This window comes from Camelus bactrianus, chromosome 5, assembly GCF_048773025.1.
Source record: "Camelus bactrianus isolate YW-2024 breed Bactrian camel chromosome 5, ASM4877302v1, whole genome shotgun sequence".
In the NCBI taxonomy this organism is placed as follows: Eukaryota; Metazoa; Chordata; class Mammalia; order Artiodactyla; family Camelidae; genus Camelus; species Camelus bactrianus.
In genome coordinates this window covers 77,949,773-77,973,234 of record NC_133543.1, presented here as the reverse complement: position 1 = coordinate 77,973,234, position 23,462 = coordinate 77,949,773, and the positions used below count along the sequence as shown (strand labels likewise).

Here is a 23,462-nt window from a genome sequence, read left to right as displayed (position 1 = left end):
CAAACACTTTTCAGGATGGACTTTGCAAAAAGTCTAATATAAATGGCATGTTGGCTATGCAAGCAAATTAAAGGTCAACCAGTGGTCCTCCTAGTTATCAGATACTGATTGGAAGCTTAGTTAGCAGTTCCAGGTGTCTTGGAAATAGGAAAATGAGTTAAAGAAGTACTTCCATACGGTTTGGTCTGGCAAACAAACTTTGCAATGCACAGGGGAAATAACCAAAATATTACTATGTACCATGACAGATGTTCTTGATAACAGCTGTTACTGTTGACCATGTGAAATATGTTTCCATAACTGGAAGGCAGTATGAAAACATTGTCAGTGTAAAGGAGTGTCAGTGTAAGAGGGTCTTCTTTCAGAGATGTCTCTATAGTTGTCATCATGTCTTTTCAAACGAATTAATAATAATTTTCAACTTAGAGAAGTGCAAAGTAAAGTGGGTGAGGAATTTCCATGGGCCAAACTATGTCTGCCTTAGTGCCCTCCCAGTCCCCTGGCCGTGTCCCTCTCCCTCGTCCGGTGCCTCTTCCCCTCCTCTAACTCCTACATAAGCCCTGATCAGCAAGTTCCTGATGGGCACCCTTCAATCAGGCAGTGAGTCATTCACAAGCATTCACCACTGTGGATCTCTTTGCTGACCATTCTTCCCCTGCCATTTGAAAACACTGTATGGTGGACAAACTACACTCATTAAATAATAATTCGGGCCCACCTTTATTCATCAAAGGTACACACAAGTGTGCCACTAGGCAGCTTTGCTTGCCAGTATGTATAGACTAGCTGTAGAAATCTTGGGGGACTTCAAGCCAGGGAGCGTGATCACTGAAGTTGTTACTGACACAAGAATGTTTGCATTTTCACAAACAAAAGGCTCTTCTAAATCTAAAGGAATGAATGTCTTTGGTAGGATTTCAGATGGCTGCCCAGACGTTATTGGGGGGGGGGGGATCTTTAAAGCTCCTCTGCTGGGCAGGAAGCCAGCCCCAGGGGAGAGGGGGCAGGCTCCCCCCCCCGCCCCGCCCTACCCCCCCCCCCCTGCACACGTTGGGTCCAAGGCAACAGCACACTTACATATGGTGGACTGGAGGTGGTTGTGAGGCTGGTATGGCTGAGACCACCAGAACTCCCGTTGCTTCCTATGCAAAAAGAAATACACTGTGAGAAGAGAAACTAAATTAACCCAGGTTAACCCAGGTGAAATAGATCCGGGACAGAACGTTTCCTAGAATCCTGTTGCCTCTACCCAGGTGAAAAAGGAGATTTTACCTCCAAACACATTGTCAAATACATTTCCAAATGCACAGCCTTTCTTATCATTTTTCCTGCCTCACAGCATCTTTTTCAGAGCCGTGCTGGCTTAGAGTGAAAATCTGGCCCATGACCACTAGTTCGCATCTCACAGGGCTTTTGCACAGGAGCCATGGCTCATGCCTCTCCGGCAGGTTAGCCTGTTCCAGCAGGTCTCGGAATTTTCACCGCATGCTCTGGTTTCCCTCCCTGGCTGTGATGCTCTCTACAGTCCCTTTAGAGCCACATGAATTTCTGCTCCTTCAATTGCCCTCTGTTTGTGTGCTAATCCAAAAACCTGTCATTTCTGTGTGCTTCTCGCAGGACCCCCATGGGAGCCACTCTCTGCTCTGAGACCAGGAGGACTAATCTCATTAGGCCTTTATCCCTGTGTGTGTCCTTAGCCCCCAAAACTCAGGTCATCCCTTATCCTCTGCACTTTAATCCCTACAAGGCTCCGTCCACCACCCGCCCCTCCCTGAAGCCCTTTCACACACCCTCTGGATCTGGTAGTAAATCTTCAGCAAAATCTCTCAGACGTCTGCCTCTATTTTGAGGGAGCCCTTCACCTTCCTGCTCTAAAATCCAGGTCCCCCTGAGTTTGCTGCTCCCCTGCCCCTTTCAATAGGTGGCTCCTTCCTCTCCTAACCCCCGTGGTGAACCAGCTCTGGGGGAGGGGGACCCTGACATGCAGCTTGGTTGATTCCCTTCGTGTCAATATTCCCACTGTGGCTGATTTCAAGCTGCCACCCTGCCGTCACCCACGGTGGGTGTGAGAAGAGGTGCACATGGGCTCTGGGAGCTGGCGTCTGTGCGCCACTGCACAAGGCCCTCACTCCATGGGGCTTGGAGGTGGGGGTCTGTGTCCTGCTTCGCAGGACCATCTCCAGACCATTCTCCCTTTTCCCTAGAATCTGTCGCTTTGAGTACCATTCCCCTCACTCTGCTGGTAGCATTCTCAGGTTATTCCTGCTCACGCCACGCTCTCAACATTGTTCTGTCACAATGTGATGATTTTATTAGGCACATAAATGCCCCTTCCAAAACCTGGCCTTTTGGTTCCTTTATCTCCTCTTTTTCAATGACCTCCCCCTCATTCCGCCTCATTCTGCCTCCCACTGTCATACCCTAGATCTTTCCGTTCCAGTAACTACAGTCTCTCCACAATTTCGATTTCCAGCATCTCTTTCTTCTACCAACGCCTCCTATCTTCCCAACCCCAGTAGTCTGCTGACCTCATCGGGACCTACAGTCCATTGATCACACTTGTTTCCACTGACCCTTCCCCTGTCACCTCCCTCCCTAACAAGCTTAAGTGTCATGGTCCTTCACTAAAACCACTCCTTCGGCCCTCTCTTGATTTACTGTTAAATCTAACTCTCTGTCTAATCTAGACCTACCCACCCAGGAAGCTGACAAGAATCACTTCAAATTTATGGCCTTTAACCTTGTGTGGGCCCTTAATGCTGATGCCACTGTATTTAATCAATTTGCTCTCCTGTTCTCATAGAAAGTTTTGAAGGTTTCTCCTCTCTCCTTCCCAGTTCCTCCTTACCCACCCTTACTCTCAGCTTAGGCCACTGCTTATTTCACCAAGAAAATACGAGCGAATGGAAGAGAATGGCCACAAGCCCCACCGTGTCCCCTCCCTCCACTGTGCCACACTCCGGGTTCCCTACTGTTACTATTGCTGTGGATGAACTGTTCGTGACCCTATATAAGGCCAACCCCTCTGCTTGCAGATGCCACCACATCTGCTTCCGCCTGCTCAGGTACGTCCACAGCAGCAACTCAGTCATCTTTTCTCTTGTACCATAAAGTTTCCCTCTCACTGGGTTGTTCCCGTGAGCAGTATCCACCCAACCACAGAAGTCCTCTCACCACTTCACTTTCCCCTCTAGATGCTTTTCTGTTGCTCTGCTCTGCTCTATACAAAATGTCTCAAAGAACTTTCCATGCTCCTTGGTGCCATCAATTTCTTCAAACCCCGTTTTATGAAGATTTTGGCCCCACCCCTCCACTGAAATTGCTTTTATCCAGATCACCAGTGGCCTCCAGTGCTAAATCCAACAGTCAGTTGTCAGTCCCTCAGCAGCGGCTGACACAGCTGATCGAGACACTGCACCGACCTGATTTTCATCCTGACCCACTGGTCATTCCTTCTCAGTCTCCTCTACTAGTTCCTGTTCCTCTTCCTGATCTCTTATCACTGGCCGAGCCTTGGGCCCCTTTCTGTCTTCTGTCTAACCTTACTTCCTTGGACTTCAGTAGCACAAAGGTGAGGATGGTGGGTTGAGATTCAGTAACTAAGTCTTTAACTCAGCCTTGAAAGATGAATAGAGGGAGTCAGAACTACTTTCTAAAGTTTAATTTAGTTTCCCAAGTTCTTTTAGCTCTATTCTAGTTGATATGACTAGTCTGGCCTCTTTGGTATGTAAGATGCTTAGGGCACATTAACAAGTTGACATTTGGATTTATAAACCACCGTGTGTGAGTTCGTCTGTCTGTTTGTCTCTGTCTCATCTTAACTGCACTAACAGAAGCCTGAGAGAATGTTTTTATTTCCTGAGTCCAGCAGTGATAATTTTCTTACCTCTTCAGAAGGTGGTTAGAAGGGATCAGGCCAGCACAGGTACCAAGGTCCGAGATTTTCCGGGCCTGCCACCAGAGGGCATCATTCTGGTCCACAATCTGGAGGATGTCCCCCTTCTGGAAAGGCAACCCCGCATCTATGCAGGGGATGGCGGGATCCTCCTGGGGCCAGTATTCGGTCATGGCACGGACGTACATCTGACAGTAGGTGCATAATGGCGCCATCAGAAGAATGCTTACCCATGGGCTGCTGAGACTTCACACCATTTCTCCCGTTCCTCTGCCTACTGGGGCTGTCTTCCTCTCCATCCTCAACAAAATAAACTTCCTTCCTGAAGTTTAAGTTCTTAGGCTTTCTGAGTCTAAGAGCCACAAAAAAAAAAAAGTGACTCTGGGAATAGAATCTTTTAGCTCTGAGAGGATTTTGCTCAAACGTTCACTATTCTTTTTTGGGGGGTGGGTGGGTAATAAGACCGATTGATTGATTTTAATGGAGGTACCGGGGTGAGCCAAGGACCTCACGCATGCCAAGCACACACTCTACCACTGAGCTATACCCTCCTCTCCCAAAGTTCACCATTCTTGTTGTTACTTCTTAACTTCTTGGTACCCCGTCTCCTTTTATTGTGTTCATTTCCTGACTTGCCTTTCCTGTCATCAGTATTGAAAAACATGCAACACGGTATTGAAAAAAGTTCAACACGTTATAGACGCTAGTAATAAGATGCAAAGTATTTTTTCACTATTATTGTTATTGGAGGATTTACTCAGGGTGGGTGTGAAGGCTCAGCCGGTTCTTACCATCTTCTGGCTGTTAACAGGAGGGTCAGAAACTGGAACCACCTTGAACATGATTGTGCCACGAGACATGGCCTAGAAAATGTCAGGGGGAAGAATGACAAATTGCAGAGTTTGCTGGGTTTGGCAGTTGGAGTTACAACTCATTGTGTGCAGGTCAGATGCTGACATCTCCCGCAGGGGCTTTGACAAGGGTTCAACAGATGAATATCACTGCCCAGAAACAGACATTAGGATGAAACTGAGCTCCGCTTCTGCCCCACTGTGGGGCTTCCAGGATCACCGGTCTGTTAAACCCACACTAAGGCCTGGCCTCTTGCTGCCCCCAGGACACCCCACTTAGCAAGGCCTTCTTCCCACAGGCTCTGTGGGAAGGAGAGAAGCTCGCGGTCTGACTTCCCCTCCTGGAATCTCAGTCAGCCTGTCTTTCCTGAACACTTGTTTCTGCACCAGGCAGCCCAGTCTGATGGGGAAGATGATGAGGGGCTCCCAAGTCTTCTGGGGGGAATGACAAGCTTCCAAGCTAATCATGGAGGAGACAGAGAGCCTCTTAGCCTGAAGGGGAAGTTAAGAATCCTCTGTTACAACACCGTGACAGGCATGGGAGATCCAGACATTAACAAGAAAGATCTCGGTCTCACTCAGGAATTCCACGATCTCACTCCGCTGGCAACCCCACAGCTGGCACCGGAAGGGCTAAGGTGGAGGCACGTGGTCTGTGGTTGACAGACCCCAAGCTCCTGCTGCAGTATCTTGTGTGCCACACAGAACCTTGCACCCGCGGTTTGCAAAATATTTAGGTGCTTGTTATACTCCTTATAATAATACCAACCTCTCATCTCAGTCCCCAGGGGACATCTATGAAAATCTAGCACTCCCCACAAGAGCCCAGTCTGGTCTATGTGGCATATAGTAAACGACCCTGGGCCCCACATGGGGGTGTATTGGGGGGGGTGCTGCTATGACTGATGACAGCTGGACTGTGACTCAGGCAATGGTTTGAAGGATGGGAATGGTGACCAAAAAGAGACCAAAGGCTCATATAATGGGGTCATAAATCCCCATTCCAACCACGAGGACAATGGAGGAGCGACCAGCAAGGATGTCCCCCTCCCTGTATGCTGCCCTCTGGTGACTTCTCTTCTACCACAGAGCTTCCTCAAGGAAACCATATTCAAATGTTAGGGGAGCAAGGATTTTTTGCTCAAGTTCAGAATCTCCTCCGCAGTCTCACTGCACAGAAACAGCTGAATGTGCGTGAAGAAGGCCAGGAGGAGACTCTTACCAAAATATGGATCACTTGCTCAGGGTCCAGTCCTTCAACCGAAACTCCATTCACTTCCACCAGTTTGTCTCCAGCATACAACAGCCCTAGGCAAACAGGAACACAAAACAAAGAAGGGTACAAAGGAATTCACAAAAAATGGGGGTAGCTACCCCAAAGCTACTTAACAAGTTCACTAACCCAAGCATTGACATTTTAAATCTTTTTGTAAAATAATAATAATAAAGCACACTGGTTATTCCAATTTACAGCATCAGCAAAGTGCATGCGAACTGCATTTTCCACCTCTTCACCGACATTGGGTATTAGCTGATGGTGATACTTTTATTTTTGCTAGTCTGATGTTGTGAAAGGGAACTGGAACACCGGTAAGAAGACAATACTAAAAATAAAGATGTCAGAGTTGTGAGTAAAATGGTGAATGAAATGCAAATGGGGTAGGGGAGGGTATTCTTCAAAAGAGAAAATGTGGAGACACTTGGGGGTTAAGGCTGAGAAATATGAGGTAAGACAGTGGGGACAAGAAGCAGGCCAATATCAGGGAACAAAACCCAAGAATGATGAAAATTTCAAGAAAGGTACTGTCAGCAACATCAAATGTGCTAGAGAAGCAAAAATAAAACCGAGGCTGAAGGAAGGGCCAGTGGACTTAGGGACTAGGACGTCCCTGGGTGGTTTTTTTAAGAATGTTCGGCTACAAATCCTGCAGCAGGTTTCTGGGGCGGTGAGCAGTGAGGACACGGGACAGCAGGCACAGAACAAGTCATTTCAGAAGCACAGCGGTGAAAGGAAGGGAATTCGATTTCCTGGTAGAAAAGGCAAGTGCAAAAGGCATTTGAAGACGGGGAAGAGCTATGCCTGTTTGAAAGCAGAAGGACAAGTGAAGAGTGAAAATTGAGAGTATAGAGTGAGGCAGACCTGGACTTGAATTCTGACTCAAATTGTGTAACCTTGAGCAGATGAGTCATTCAATCTCTTTGAGCCTCAGCTTCCTCATCCATAAAATGGCATAATACTTAGCTTGTTAGGTTGCCATGGGAATGTAAAGTGAAAGAACAGTGATATGGTGCCTAGAACAGAGGGTCTCAATGCAGAAGGTAAAATGGGGCTTCTCTGGGATGTTTCTTTCTTTCTTCTTAGTGAACGAGCAATAGAACTCATTAAAGCCTCGACCATAGTTAGGAAAGGGGTTTCCCTGGGAATATTAAACAGGCAAGGGTTTCCTACTTTCCTGGTCACGCTCGCACCCTGCTACTCCAGCTCACCACTCCTGTCGGCCAGCCCGCCGTGGATGACTCTGGCCACCAGGATGTCCCCTGTCATCTCGTGGCGTTTGATGGTAGCTCCCTGGGGAGAGAGCACAGTGGAACCCCTTTGTACCTAACATGACCACTTTTCTGGGGCTTCCCTCAGTGTCACCCTGCTCTTTCAGATGAGGGTATTCATACCAACCAGCGCCATACCACGCCACCGTCAAAAATGACAGGCCATTCCACCTTCGCCCGCCAAAGTCTCTACCCAGCCAAATAAACATCAAAGAATATTTAGATGCTTCCAAAGACAGAGAAAACTCCCACAATTACAACCTAATCAGAGGGACTATTCTTAGAAAATTAAATTACTGCCTTCCTCAGCTTCCCTCCAATAAAGGAAAAGACTTAGGCCAATGCCTTAGAACTGAGTGAAATATGTGTGCGTGTCAGAGAGCCAAATAATGAAATAAAATAAAAAGTCTTCTTTCTCACAGCTCTTTCAAAAAGAAAAACACTAAGCAGAAATCTTTCCTAGTGCAAACATTACAACATGTGATGTGTTTGAAACCACAGGCAAAATTCATTAAGATACAATTTAGTCATTATTACCATGGGTTTCCTCTCACATTTTCTGAGTGTCTCAAACTATATCTGTGCCCATGGACAAGAATATTGCCCAAGTAACCCTGGAGTTCATAATTAGCCCTGGTATAATTCTAAATGAAAAGACAAAATGATTTCCTTACCAGGGGCTGTTGGTTTTTCACCAAACAAACAATCCTCATTGCCTCCTCGCTCTCAGGGATGTTGTCTGGCAGTGGGGGGAGGAGGGGTTCAAAGTCTTTCTGGGCCACAGTGTCGTGGGCGCTGAGCAAGGCCTGGGGACAGAGAAGGAAAAGGTGAATTAACGTCACACACAGCACACACCCATCTAGGAGATGGTGACTCAGTCTGTGCAAGACACACAACAACCACCAACACATGCGTGCCAGGCATACTTCTCAGCATTTTATGTGGATTAACTCAGTCTTCACAATAACCCTGAGGCGAGTATGTGTATTGTCCCCAGTTTACAGGTAAGGAAACAAGGGACAGAGAGGTTAAGCAACACATAATATATTCTTTCGTTTCTGATAAAATGTATACTGTCACGTTCTCATTCCCTGGAAACCCATGTGATCCATGGTGCTCCTATGAACTCGAACCACAAAACAACTTTTGTAATAGTTTTCCTAATTAAGGTGGAATGAGGGATCAAAACATCTTGTTGGTTTGATTTGTCAGTGACACCCATGGACTCATGTGAAACAGAATGAGGAACAGCAGTTCCCTGCATTAGGACATGATAGTGCCTTCCAGCAGACCGCTAGGTTACACATCATTTCATGGAGTGGGGGAGTAGTCATTCTACAGCTCTGTCTGAGATTCGTGGACAGAGCTTCATTGGCACTCAGAGTAAGTTCTCTAGGTTTATCTTGTGGACTAAAACTTTTGACTCATAAATTCCATTGCTCCCAATACAGACATTCTCTTAAAGTTCTAACGTGTTGATAAACTGATCTCAAATCAATAAATACTGAGAGATAGGTTTCTGTTCTGCAGTCAGATATTCTTCATAGACCCCCTCACAGAGCTAGTCATCATTATAGTGTATTTTCCAAATACCTTCACACACTTTTTCCAAAACTTAAAATATTCCACAGTTGGAAGGGACATATACTACCCTGATCGCCCACCCCTGATATTGGATTTTAGAGGAACAATAGCTTAGCTTTGTGGTGGGGGGGGGCAGGGGGCGGGTGGGACGGACAAGACACCATGAGAAGTTCTGGGTGCCTCCTCATATATACGTCAGGCTTGGCTCCGTGACAACATTAAGCCAGTCACATCTGAGTCCCACATCTTTAGGTACACTCTGTTGGTCACCCACATACAGTAATAGAACATCTATTCAGAGAGCACATTTTCTAGCACATTTACTTCTTTCCAACTTTGTCTATGTGCCAGATATGTCCATTTTAGCAAGCACTTGCCTTAAAGTGTGGAGACTGGAGGATCTGTCTCAGCTCTTGGATCTCAGGACACTTGGAGGTTTCACGTAATATCTTCACTACCTGGTTGATGGAAAAACATACATTGTGAATTTTAAAAAAAATCTTCATCACCCAGTTACCATCACCTAGGTTGGATAACAGATATACTGGTGAGCATGGTATTGACCTAAGAAAAGCTGTTACTGAAGACTTCTTTTTCATCTGTAAAGTCAGGGCTTAGAATCTTTCCTTATTCATTAATATTTATGACAGCTGGTAGAATCCAAGATTTGAGGTATATCTAAACCACAGTGCCCCAGTCGGGCACATCCCAGGCTTGGAAGAGGAATTAACATAATTTTGTAATATCTTATATACTAAGGCAAAAGCCCTCTAGTGGCTCTAAAACGGCTGTTTGCTAATATGAATGCTTTACGGGCAGGTTAAGGTATCTGAGTTCTCCAAGGACAGGCTCAATTGCCTGGAGAACTCAGGGAGTTTAATTCTATGAGATGCTCTATTCTTCTACTGGAAAATGGGAACAGTAATTTATATTTTAGGGCTTATGATTTGAGTCGCAATTTTAATGTTTGTTTCAACAAAAAAAAGTGCTAAACAGCATAAACTCCGATCTCTTTGCTGTAGTTTCAGTGTAGACCTGCTTCCTGACAGGGCGTAGACCTTCCAAGGCTTTCTCCAGCTCCATGAATCTTCAGCAGTCAAGCACCATTACACACAGGGAAATGAAAACAAGCAGTTCACCAAGTTCTCCTCAACCCACTAGGGTTGCAACTGAATAAAATTCAAGTGTGTGTTTCCCTGTGAAAAACTGAAAATAATCCAAGTTATTAGTTACTGGAGTTGAGGTTAAAAGTTTTTTCTTTTTTCCTTTTTTTTTTTCCTATTTCTTTTATTACAGTTTAGGCAATAAACAAAGACAAAATGGATTGCATTTATTCAACCACTCAGCAACTACAGATTGACCATCTATGATGTGCTAGACACTGTTTAGAGTGATGTAAATACAGCAGTGAAAAGGCAGACAAAAATCTCCATTCTCACAGAGTTTATAGTGTCATGAAGAAACACAGACAATAAATAAAATATATAAGGAAAAGAAATAGTTTTATTTGATGGTGAAAAGAGTTAAGAAGAAAAGTAAAACAGGGAAGGTGGACAGGGAATGCTGGGGGGGGGGACTGCAATTTTAGATGAAGTGACCAGGGAAAGCCTCAGTAAGAAGGTGACATTTGGGTGGAGACCAGAAGGAGATGCGGAAGCAACTAGCATGAATAGATGGGCAAGAGCATTTCTGACTTAGTGAGTAGCAAGTGCAAAGGGCCTGTGGCAGGAGCACATCTGATTCAAACAACCACAAGTAGTTCATCTGGCTGGAGCAGAGGGAACAAGGGAGAGACTGGTGAGGGTCATGTCAAAGGGGAACAGGGGCTACATTGTTTGGCTGTGTGAGAACTTTGATGTGACTCATCTTCAAAGAGCATCTTTTTGGCTACTGTGTTAGGATACAGGATACGCCACAGGGGAGCAAGAGCAGAAGCAGGAGTCCGGGGAGGAGGCTAAATCACAATTATCCGTGTGAGACGACGATGGCTTATATAATTTGGCACAGCAGAGGTGGTGAGATTCTCGACAGATTTTGAAACTAGAGCTGACAGGATTGGGTGTGAGTATGAGAGAAAGAGAAAATCAAAGGTGACCCCAAAGATTCTGGCTTCAGTACTCCAAGAAAAAAGATGTCCTTACTGAGATAGAAAAGGCTGGGACATGAGTGGCTTTGGGGGTGGGGACGATTAGGATCTCAGTTTGGGACATGTTAAGTTTGAGGACACCTGAGTAAGACGGGAAGCAGGCAGTTGGAGGAAAGAGTCTGCAGTTCAGGGCAGGAGCCCAGCCTCGAGAAGTAAATTTGAAGATCATTAACAGAACAACATTACCATTTCCATAGGGTCCACGGTTTAGGGAGAAAGAGAAATGGACACATGCTAAAAATATGTTTTGTTTTGTTTCACTTTAATTTGGGGAGACAGCATGCCAATTCTCTTCTATTAAAGCTCAGTTAGAAACACTTACTCGATGCACAATCACCAATTAGACTTTTCTGTTGGAGCCTTTAAACTAGCACTGTGAGTGAAAAGACATCACATTAAAGCTCTCCTATTCTCTGGATGAAAAATCACCTCACCTCCGAGGACAACGCCTGTGCGTGGGGTGCAGCAGGAACGAGCTTCTTTTCTTTGAATTCCTGGAGGGAGTCATAAACCTGCAGAGGGCAACGAGGAGAGAATGAACGCCACACCAAGGGAAGGTCGCCGAGGGGAGAAGCAGCCCACGCAATGGCACAAGCAGCTGAGTAGCATGTGCTGGGCCTTTCATGGGGTGTCTCTAGGTGTCCAAGAGAAATGAGCTCAAGGTTGGTGGCTCTAATGCTTCAGAGGCTTAATTACTGGCTGCCGCCAGAAATTGATCTTCCCCAACCAATATCACTGATAAAAAGAAACTCAAACTCTTGCTCTTGTTAAACTAAATTAGAGTGGGGTATCTAAGCTTGAGACCAATAGAGATCTGGGGCCAGAGACCTCTGGGAACTTCCAGGCTGGGCAGCGGCACAGGGCAGGAGCTATGGGATCAGGGTTCCCCGGGGAACTGAATGAGAGGTTGGACACACAGTACCTGCTTAATGCTCTATGCTCATCTTGTGTTTGTTTCCTTTCCTCCCTTAATTCTCCAATTATAAAAATTCCAACTTTGTCTCTGGTGACCCTTAGGAATTGTCTTCCGTACCAGGATCCAGGGTTGAGCCTCTGCAGTGCAGCCCTTCATCCTATTTTAGGAATCCAGTTTCTCTTACAGATGGACAAATGAGGCCCAGGAGGCCAGCTCAGCCCCATCTTTCTGACCCAGATCTGGTGCTTCCTTGCTCTACCTCAGTGCCCACGCTCAAGTTTACCTGGACAGGATTAAGGCTGATGGATGGATTCAGGGAGCACAAAGCACAAGCTGCCTACCCATGGTAGCAAGGGCAACGTCTTGAGTGACATTTAAACTCCTGTTTTAGCCAATCCCAGGAGGAGAAAGTGCCTGGTAGAAATCAGGTCATTTCCCCCTCAGGTTTATTGAGATATAATTGACATAGAACACTGCATAAATCTAAGGTGTACAATATGTTGATTTGATACACGTGTATGTTGCAAAATGATAAGAACAATAAGTTTAGTTAATACGTCTACCAATTCACATAATTACTATATTGTGTGTGTGTCATGATAACATTTAAGATCTACTCTCTTAGCATATAAAACAATATTGTTAAATATAGTCACCATGCTGTATGTTAGATCCCAGAACTTTTTCATCTTATAACTTGAAGTTTGTACCTTTTGACCAAAATCCTCCCTTCATCCCCAGCTCCAGCCCTTGGCAACCGCTACTCTACTCTCTGCTTCTATGAGCTCCACATTTTCAGATTCCACATGCAATGAGATCACACAGTATTTGTCTTTCTCTGGCTTATTTCATTTAGCATAATGCCCTGAGGTCCATCCAAGCTGTTGCGAAAGGGAGGATTTCCTTCTCTTTTACGGCTGAATAATATCTCATTGGCCATCCCACTTCTGAGTATATAGTGAGAGTGAAATGAAATCACTGTCTCAGAAAGATATCTGCACCCCATGTTTACAAAAGCCAAGACATGGGGAAAAAACTCTGTGTCCAGCAATGGAAGGATGAATGGATAAAGAAATTAGGTGTTTTAAAACCAGTGCTGTGAGGAGTACATCTTTGCTTATGCTAAATATGTTGACCCTGTTCTCTTATTTTAAAAAATATAAATATAAATATAAATATTAACATGCATTATAAGGCTGTCCACATTTCACACTTAACTGAAGGAAACATATCCCCCCAAAATAACTTCAAAAGTATCTTTCTTGATAATAACATTTGTTCAGAAGAACAAAATTATAGTCAGATGCTGTTGTATCTGTATATGAAGTTTTAGCCAAATTTTTAAAAAAAGAAGAAATCTTCAGAGTAAGAAAACTTGAAATACCTAAACAGAACAGTAGATATCTCATTTTGTAATTTGTAAAAACCAAGAGGAATAACTTTTAAAAGCATTTTTATTTGTCCTGAGTTGTCCTCAAGGACAGAGGGTTGTAGACAGCTGTAAAGACACTGCCGATAGTCATTTGTGGCAGCTGCTTTGTGATCCAGGGGCCTCTGGAAGAAGAGGAGTTGGGGGCAGCAGAGAGAGGCACTGCCTTATTATTTTCCATTCAAGTAAATCCCTTTCCAAGCTAAGGGGGTTTGTAGCTCTTATCTGAGGATTGCCTCCTGGGAACTTTTTCTAAGTTGAAATTTCCTGCCAACAGACAAGTGACCCTGTCGGATGAGTAGGTTCTGTTCCCAAGGCTAAGGGCTTCTGTGAGACAGATCGCTCACCTTGAGCAGGGCCCGCAGCCATGGGGAGTGGAGGAGGTCGTACAGGAGACACACTCCGTTCACATCTCGGCTGTAGAACAGATTCAGCTCCTGTAGCACAAGCCTCAGGATTTGGGAGATACCTAGAGATGGGAGAGGGCAGGGATGGGGTGGCAAGTGGGGTGGAGAGAAAGGCAGGTATAAATATGAAGACAATTTGAACAGCTGGGACGTTCCAGGGGCTCACGAGGAGAGGAGGGGACACTGAATTTGAGGCCCCAAACTCTGCCTTCCAGCCCCGTTCTCTCACTTATTGTGTGAACCTCAGAAAGCCACCCAATTCTCTGGAACCTGGTTCCCTTGTGGCAAAATGAGAATATTCTAGCTTTCCCACACGCTTGATGCTAATATTAGATGAAGTAATAGACCATAGCATACAGATGTAAGATTTTATGGGAGCAGTAGTGTTTTCCCTTCCCCAATCTTACCAGCTTCTGGTTTATGCCAAAATTATCTAGCTGTTTTCCGAGTCTCCTCCTCTAATTCAAACATAGAGTCATTTGTCTTTACCCTTTCTGAAAATTCTTATAGAGCTCTCCTAACAGGTTTTTTAAAATTTATTTTAAAATTTATTTAAAAATTTTAAATTTGCATTCTTTTTATTGAAGTTTAGTTAGTTTACAATGCTGTGTCAATTTCTGGTGCATAGTGTAATGTTTCAGTCATACATATACATACATATATTCCTTCTCATATTCGTTTTCATTATAGGTTAACCACAAGATATTGAATATAGTTGCCTGTGCTATACAGTAGAAATTTGTTTATCTCTAATAGGTTTTTAATACAAATCTCAGGATTCCACTGACTAAAGGGACTTAACAGATTTTAGTGAATGCTGGATTGTTTTTACAAGTATTTTCATAGAAATTCTATTTGTTGCAGTGATATTTTGAATGTGAACAAGTTGTGAAGTTTTAAGTTGAAGTAAAACATTATAGGGTAGGGGAAAAAAGTTTCTGAATCCGCTGTGTCCATTTCTTTCTTTCCTGCCTTGAAAATTGCTTAGACTTAAAAAAAATTTTTTTAAGTATAGTCAGTTACAATGTGTCAAATTCTGGTGTACAGCATAATGTCCCAGTCACACACATACACACACACACATATATATATATATATATATATATGTATATATATATATACACACACATATATTCATTTTCATTAAGGGTTATTACAATATATTGAATATTATTCCATGTGCTATACAGAATAAATTTGGTTTTTATCTATTTTTATATACAGTAGTTAGTATTTGCAAATCTAGACTTATCACTAATAGATGCAATAGCACAGTTCAAAGTATATGACAAGTTCCTTATAGAAATCACAGTAAATCTAACAGAGTTTCTACCCCTAAATTTGATCACATATTTAGAGTGCTATTATATTGCCTTTCCGGCCTGGAAAAGGAATCTGGCACCACATACCATTCTCTGGATTGGCTGCCGCAGAAAGTGCCTTGTCCTTCTCATCCTTTTTGTCCGGCGAATCTGCTCCTTTGTCTGACTGTATCATCCTCTCTGCCCAAGCTTTCAGAAGGAATTCAGAGCTAGGGAGCAGATTGACAAACAGCATATAGCCCGTTCCATCACGCTGGCCCCACAGCTCTTAATACATACATGGGAATATATTTCCAACAGCATTTATTGAGCAAGTCAAGCTCTGTGCTACATACGCATCAGAATCCACACCAAGTAAAACAGATTTGCCCTGTGGTGCTTCCTCTTTAAATGAACCATCCCCAGCTGGGTGAGCAAGAATTTACTGTTTCATAAAACATTCCTCTACTCCCCTCTTTTTTTTTTTTTTTAAACAAGTGACAGATAATGTTATATTTGTTTATTTTCCACCTCTTTGCCTAGTTGACTTAATCATCATTAGAGCCCGATTCCATTTAGGTCCCTGTTCCCTCTCGTTGGACCTATAGTTCTTCATGGCACTGATCTGATCACAGTCACCAATGTTTTGGGTTACTGCTGAGGAGATTCTTAGGGTTTATTTTATCTATTGCTTTATGTAGATTTAGTTTAAAAAAAAAAAATCAGAAACCCAAAATAATAGTGGCTTAACAGAGTAGGAGTTTATATTTTGCTCATGTAAAAGTCCAGAGACAGAGACAGTCCAGGGCTAGAAAGGCAGCCTTGCTCTATGAAATTCTCAGAGAATGGGCTCCCTGCAGCTACTGTTCTGCCATTCTGGGGTGTGATGTGGTCTTTATCTTCCTGCTTCCAAGCTCCAGCCACCACTTCTACATTTCAGCCAGCAGGATGGGAATTAAGAAAACAAGAGCAAAGGGAACATGCTCACTCCTTTTTGAGGAAGTTTGACAGAAGTTGCTCTACAAAATAGGAAATCACCTCAGGCCCTGTATGACTTTCACATGTCCCATTGGACTTTCATGCTGCTGGAAAAAGAAAAAAAAAAAAAAAACCTTATAATTATCTGAGCCTAAAACCCAACTTCTCTTTACATGTAAACTTGAAGTATTTTTGCACAGTTTTAATAGACATTCAATTTTCTGGAATTCTACTACCATAATTGAAGAATGAATTTGTTTTACATGGACTTTATCAAGTTTACTGTTTCAGAAAATCATGTCATTAATGGCAAAGCTGCTCACAGTATATAACACATCATTGCAACACAACACTATCAGCCTATGGCTGTATCTGTGTCTGCATTCAAAGTTGCTGCATTCCTGATGGATTCTTTTACAGGTACAAACGTGTTACTTCATTGTATCTTTTGGTTCAGTGATATCTCTTATCTACATATTGAAATAATGTCTTATCAGCTACATTTAATTTATCTCTATTATTATTATGAGGGTGCTATGTATATGGATTTTTTTAAGTTGTGTGCAAATAAATGTTTTAGTTTGAGTTCTCCCAGAATCAGACACAAAGCAAGGATTCTAGAGAGGTGATTTGTTTTGAAAGTGATCCTAGAACACTAGTAGGGGAACAGGGTAATAAGGCAAGGCAAAGGGAAAAAGTCAGTAAAATGTGTTATCAAGCAAGTAACCACTGTGGACAGTGTGGAGCTTAATCCTATGGAGGAACAAGGGACAAGCGCATGGGGATATTTATATTCCAGTGCTGCCAGACATTGGTTAAGGGTTTTTCCCAGAGAGCATTACTTCTGGCCCTTCCAGCGTGCTACATGCATACTTTCCGATAGAATGTGCAGGTGTTGGGAGTTGGAAATTGGTCCAGAGTGCACCAAAAGTGGTAAGGACCAAGGAGATATGGATCAGGCACTGACAGCATGTTACAGCAAGAAAATAAAGGATAAATCAGGATTTTTTTTAAAGGAGCATTTCATACTAATTATTAAAGATTTGGGTATTGAATCTGATATGGTTGAGAACCACCGTCTGGAATGTAGACAGATTGTGGGGTTGAGTCAGGGAGGCTATCTAGAAAAAGACTGATCATTATTATGTTGTCTCTAAATTCTAAGGCAGTGAGAAGAGCAACACAGAAAGCTGTTGTGGAGTTTTAGACTTCCCATACACATTCTTTTCCAGTCACACTGCAGGATCCTACTCGGCTAGATTCTACCCAAGCTTGGCATCCTATGCTTTTGCCTTGCCCACCACCACCCACCCTACTCAGCCCAACTGAGTCAGTTAAACCCAGCCTTTTTCCTGCATTCCAGTTCTGGGGCTTCTATTGAATCATTTAGCACAACAACTGCATACATGACTCATCTTCCTCCCTGGAGGGGAGCACTTCCAAGGTTGAGTTTGAAAAGGGAGATGCAGTATCTGCCAGACAGACAAAAATCAGAGCTAGCAGATGGGTCTGACACCAAGCCATCATATTCAGGCAACTTCTTACAATGCTACCGAAGGTTTCTCACAAGTCACATGCCCTTGGGGAGGCAGCACGAGCTAAACAAGCCAACTGCTATGTGTGCACCGTCAGGTGGACACAGCTCCTCCGCATCTGGTTCTCAGAGGACAGTGTGCCGACCAGGCCTGCCCACGCAGCAGACGAGGGGGCTAGGGACATTATTGACCCCTGAGATGAAATTGTGAGAGGAATTCACAGTTAGACTGTGGTTCCTAAAGTGAATTTTAATTACTAAAATAGCTTCTACTAAATCTATAGCCAACTCCAGGCTACACAGACATCTAATTCATATATTCTAAAAGGCTCATTTTGACTAAAAGTTTCTCAGCCATAGAGGCATACACTAATTTTCATCTCCACAATTCAGGTGAAATTCTAAGAACTGTGCTTACCAGGTCATCCTCAGGTTCCTCAGACAAATTTGCTATGGACTGAATTTTGTCCCCCACCCCATTCAGATATTGAAGCCCTAACCAGCCCCCCTACCCAACTCCAGTGTGATGGTGTTTGGAGGTGGGGCCTCTGGGACATAATTAGGCTGGATTAGGTCATCCTGTGAGGCCCTCACGATGGCACTGGCGCCCTTGTAAGAAGAGGCACCAGAGAGCTTGTTGTATTTCTCTGCCCTGTAAGGATGCAGTGAGGAGGAAGCCACCTTCAAGCCACGAGGAGGGACCTCACCAGAACCCCACCAGGCTGGTACCCTGATCTGAGATTTCTAGCCTCCAGAATGGTGAGAAATAGATTTCTGTTGTTTAAGCCACTCGATCCCTGGTGTTCGCCTAAGCTAAGACAAAAATTCATAGAAGGAAATCTCAGAAAATGGCTTTCCCTCCTTCCAGGGGGCTAAGAAGACTGTTGCGTTTTGTCCTGTGGCACTCATCAAGTTTCATGAGTCTCCTCCACATAAACTTGTTCAGTGTCTGGCTCCCGGGTGCATCAGGTCTGTAGAGGGTCTGAGGGCAGACACCTTGCTTGTCCTGTTCACTGCTGAAGCCTCGGCATCCGTAATGGTGCTCGGGTCACAGCAAGCACTTAGTATTTCCAGTTATTTCAGGAAGGGGCAGAAAAGCAGGAGGCCAGACATGGAAGTAAAAGGCTGATACCTCCCCAAGTAACCTCGCCTCAGCCTGGTTATATTGACTTCAGCCTTCTTCTCCATCAAACTTTGAAATTGGTACCTGACAGATCTTGGAGGCAATCAAATGCAGCCTTCATTTTACAGACAATGAATCTGACACTCAATGGGGTGTTCAGTAGATTTCACAAGTAATAAAATCAAAAAGTTTCCATTTAGTCCTGAAACATGCCAGTTCCTGGCAAGAGACTGATGTCTCCCCCTTGCCTGCCTTTTCATGACTCCTGGACCAGCTGTCACTTGAGGCATATTTCTGCTGTCTTGAGAGTGAGAATTCTAGATGGAGACTGTAAATAAGCAAATACCCAACCACATACAACCCTGAACTGATTAAGTAACACAGGAAGGACGGCCAGTTCTTACCACTAACTTAGAAGCTGCATTAGTGTTACCGAGCCCTAAGAATTCATCCTAAGCATTACTTTAAAATCAGTATTTCCATGGCCTTTTAAAACGGTCATATTAATACAGTGATTATTCTTAAATGCCACACTCCTTACCCCTATTATGCTCATTTGTCAAAACAATGCTCTCTACTAGACAAAGCCTGAAAAAGCACTTGAAAATTCACCAATAAGAAAGGCCTGTACAGAAATAGCTGGCTTCCCTTAGGTCAAAATGCTATTGATTTAGGACTAAAACAAATGCTCCATTTTACCCAGTCTCCATGACAAATCATTATTCCATACTTAATGGTTTTTCAAAGCAAAACCTACTCTTTTAAAATCACAAAATTCTCCATATAATATGTAATACGATGAAACTAAACCATTTGAATAAGATTACCAAGAGTTTTGTTTTTAGCTCTTAAAAACTGACAGAAGGGCAGACATTTATAGGAGATCTCTTCTGGGAACTGGGAATCACTTGGCAGGGTCTCTTACCTGCAAGACTGCAAACATACAACGTCGCTCCCATGCAGAGAAAAGCTTTAGTAGAAAATACCAATGGGCTATTAGGTAGCAAAGTCACCTCACTGTTCTAGATAAAATCTCTGCACATCCTCTTCATTTAATCCACAGAAGCCTAACCCAGACTAACCACTAAATTACTCATAAGCCTCCCCTGTGACAAATCTTCCCAAGTATTCTGTGCACTGAAAAGTCTAATTTATATCATTTGCAACCTTCACTTTAGTATTTTCCAGTTGCCAGCACATAGTTAATATAAAAAAAAAAAAAAGAGTATTTTGTTAACTATTGCAGGATAATGGACACCCTACAATAGACAACAAACAGCATTTTTATCTAAGGGAAAACTAGAGGCAACTGAGAGTAAGCTGACTTACTAACCTTATTAATTTTCTCACATTATGGTGAGGAAACAATGGAAGACTCTTCAGCCAATATAGTAATGAGGCCTGCTACTGAAAAAAGTCCCTTCTGGAAGGTCCCCTACCAACTGGCTGTTCTGAACCTCATGGTCCATTCAATCTCATATTGGGGCTACTTCTTTTTTGAAAATTTTGTGTTGCAGGAAGGGCTCAGTGGGAAGAACGTTTGGAAGCAGAATGACAGAAAGGCAAAAGGTAAAGACCAAATGGCAACTGTCAGAGGCTTATCAGCCCTTTTATCCTAAAAGGACATATGGTTTTCCTTTGTTCTCTGTTGTAGATGAAAACACAAACCGGGAATGTGATACATTCGTGACTGCTTTGAGCATAATGTATTTTATCAAAAACACTTAATTTTGTTTAAAAATTTTGAACTTATTTTTTACTTTATGAACTTTTAACGCATAACCCAGGTATGAAATGACAGCTCTGGCAGCTGCCAGAGGAAAGATCACTGAAACAGGAGCAGGGAAGTTCTTTTTTTTTTTAATTTTTAAAATTATTTTTAAATAAAACATTTTTTTTAATTAAAAAAAATTTTTAAATTAATTTCTTTACTGAAGGTACTGGGCATTGAATCCAGGACGTTGTGCATGTTGAGCAGGCACTCGACTACTGAGCTGCACCCTCCCCCCAGAGCAGGGAAGTTCTAGGAGGGAGCCCCAACTCTGACAGTGGGCAAATCGCAGCCTCTCCTTGTCTACAAAATCAGTGGGGTTAGTACCTGCCCCACAGGCTGCCGTGATCATTGACCTGCATGTGCAAGGTCTACGTAAGCTGAGGCATGAGTGCTAAGTATTCTATTTACAGACAGTGGCCTGGTGACTGAGGGGTTTTTTCCCCCAAGGGAATTGAAATTTTAGTTTTAATATGCTTTCTGAAAAGTATAAATCTAGTATGAAGAATCTTAAGTAACAGGGCAGTTTCATTTAAGACATCAATAAAAGGATGAATTACAACATGTTTCTCTTAGAATTGAGCCATCCTACCATCATTTGAGAACTCCTCAGTGAGTTTCAAGTTTCACTTTGTCCATTCCCACAATTATCCTTGTCTTTCTCTCTTAAGGAGTCATAGACATTCAGGAAACTTGCTCTTACAAGCCAAATGCAGAATTTTGTGTTTTATTCCAAAGTCAAAATAATCCCGAGTGGAAATGTGTTTAACATAAATTAAACTTTAAGTGTTGGTCCCTTTCCAATAATGGGCAGGCCCGTCCTGGTTGAAAGCAGCAGTGAGATGTAAACGCTCACTGAGAAGACATCACACCTGGCAGGTAATTAACAAATGCTTAATATTTCTAGGCAGATTTTTAAATCCTCCCTTTTCCCTTCCCTGAATCTATCTAGGAGAAGAAGGGAAAAAAAAAAAACAACTAACCTGTAACTATCACAATGTCTTTTATTCACATAAGTCATGGTAGTATTTAAGACCCCTGTGCTTGGTTTATTAAGGTCAGAAAGTTAATTTGTTCTTTGTCAGCAAAGGTGCTGTAAGTTCATTATTTATTTTATAGAGAGATCTCCAAAACCCCAGGGGGATCTCTGAGGCCTATAAAAGAGGCATGGATTAAAAAGTGGGGGGTGGGGGGGTACCTAAAGTTGAGGTTAAGTTTCTAGGCTGCCCTGTATCATTTCTTTTGCAATCATAAACAACCTCATAAAGATGAATGTCTTTTATTATGAAAATTGCTGTTACATCACAGCCAACATTCCGAAACAGTATTTTATTAAACACTTGTCTTGATTATAAAGTAGAGCAAAAACCATGATCCTTTCTCAAAACTGATTACCATCTGCTGATGTTAACACAAAGCAGGAGGAGGACACTCCGTGTGCTCACCCTGGTGAGGAGATGAGATGAGCTGGGGAAGAGCACCTATGTTATCCAAAACAGCTAGTGTTACTTGTGCAGTGTAAACCAACCACTTACAATAGGACATAAAAAAAAAAACAAAACAAAGGCGAAAAGCAAACACTAAGAGGTTGAGGTGTCACAACACTTCTGAGATGGGAAAAGCCAAAGCGTGTTTCCTTTTCCTTCCCCTCTGTGAGTTCAGCGCGAGGTGCGGGGAAGAACCACAACACTAGGTCAAGGATGGCGCAGATCTTCGCTTCCGTATTTCCCAGTCTCTAGTCCTGCTCCAGAAAACAGCCCACGTGCAAGAGCTCTTCAGGCTCTCATTCACAGGCCTCAGAACACAGCGTTTACACGCGGACAAATGAGGTCCTGCAGCAGTTCAGAGTCAGTCAGTGTCTGAATTCCAGTGTATTCACTCCACAGCGTTGTAAGCAATCCAAGAACAAAATTCCTATGATCTTTCTAGTCAGGAAGCAGAAGACTCCTATTTGGATGCGTTCCATGTTTGGGGTCAGGGTGTGGTAGTAACTGCACAGAACCTCTTCCATCATGAATACCCTGGTAGAAAAGCTTAGAAAAAGTTAAAACTGCAGTTTGAAAGTTCCTCTTTCCGCCCCCCAGCAAAGAAGCATGGTGCACACATGATTGCAAGGGATTTAGGAAGGCATAGTGTGGCCAGGGTAGTTTCAAGTACAATCTGCTCCTTGCAAAGGGGTCTGGGGTAACTGCAGGGGAACCAGAAACTCAAAAATATTCATCAACTTCTTTAACTTAAGAAGCTATACTGAGAACTTTTTCTTACAACTTCAGGAGCCGGCATACTATTTACCATAGGAAGGAATACCCCTCTTTTTTCCAACAGTAGATGTATGATATTTGGGGAACTTGACATAGCCCACAGACTGGTCTATTCTGATTTCTACCTCCTTTCCAATCCTCCCTTTAAATTATTCAGTCCTTTTTTTCTGCGCTCAGGGCTCTGATCATTAGTAAGGCTCAGAAATAACAACTGAAATAATACAACGTCCTAATTTCAACACTGCTCTTTTTTTTGCCACTACAGGAAGACGCCAGATGGTGCTAAAACACTCTGTATAGATAATCCAGTTGTCAAGCTGTTATGCAGCCTAGTTAAGCTTCTCACGCTGGATCTGGTAGTAACATGCCTGAAAAAAAAAAAGTTCAAAACCATTTAAAATTTACTTTGAAAGAAACTACATAAACATAGCAATGCACATGGGACTAAGAAAGGAGAGCCCTTATTAAAATACTGATAGCTCAACAAAATCAGTTGCTTTCATTTTCCCCCAGCTTCTTCCAGTCCCCCTACCCAATGTCTATTTTGCTTAGCTGTAATTAATAGAGATAAAATTTCATAAATTTTCCTCTAATGCTCAAATGAACAAACTTTTTTATAAGCTGTACAATAGTCTTCACCAAGTAGAAATACCTTAATTTGCTAAGCCACTATCGATTGGATACTTAGAATATCCTGATCATTATAAGGTCCATGAATA

General features: G+C 43.1%; 2 protein-coding genes across 6 annotated transcripts in view; both read right to left on the bottom strand.

The window, feature by feature from the left end:
* The window catches only part of MPP4 (MAGUK p55 scaffold protein 4), a 34,561-nt gene extending 19,289 nt beyond the window's left edge, over positions 1–15,272 (bottom strand). For both annotated transcript variants that reach the window (XM_010971841.3, XM_074364170.1), the window contains exons 1-10: positions 15,185–15,272; positions 13,716–13,837; positions 11,458–11,535; positions 9,255–9,335; positions 7,968–8,099; positions 7,234–7,315; positions 5,969–6,054; positions 4,687–4,758; positions 3,887–4,083; positions 1,078–1,142 (exon numbers count right to left, since the gene is read on the bottom strand). In XM_010971841.3, the coding sequence (XP_010970143.2) occupies positions 1,078–1,142; positions 3,887–4,083; positions 4,687–4,758; positions 5,969–6,054; positions 7,234–7,315; positions 7,968–8,099; positions 9,255–9,335; positions 11,458–11,535; positions 13,716–13,837; positions 15,185–15,272 (1,003 nt within the window). The remainder of the gene's footprint in view (positions 1–1,077; positions 1,143–3,886; positions 4,084–4,686; positions 4,759–5,968; positions 6,055–7,233; positions 7,316–7,967; positions 8,100–9,254; positions 9,336–11,457; positions 11,536–13,715; positions 13,838–15,184) is intronic.
* Positions 15,273–21,745: 6,473 nt separating this feature from the next.
* Positions 21,746–23,462, bottom strand: part of ALS2 (alsin Rho guanine nucleotide exchange factor ALS2) — a 67,964-nt gene continuing 66,247 nt past the window's right edge. For all 4 annotated transcript variants that reach the window (XM_074364166.1, XM_074364168.1, XM_074364167.1 and 1 more), the window contains one exon: positions 21,746–23,111. In XM_074364166.1, coding sequence (XP_074220267.1) covers positions 23,073–23,111 — 39 coding nt within the window. In that variant the 3' untranslated portion in view covers positions 21,746–23,072. The remainder of the gene's footprint in view (positions 23,112–23,462) is intronic.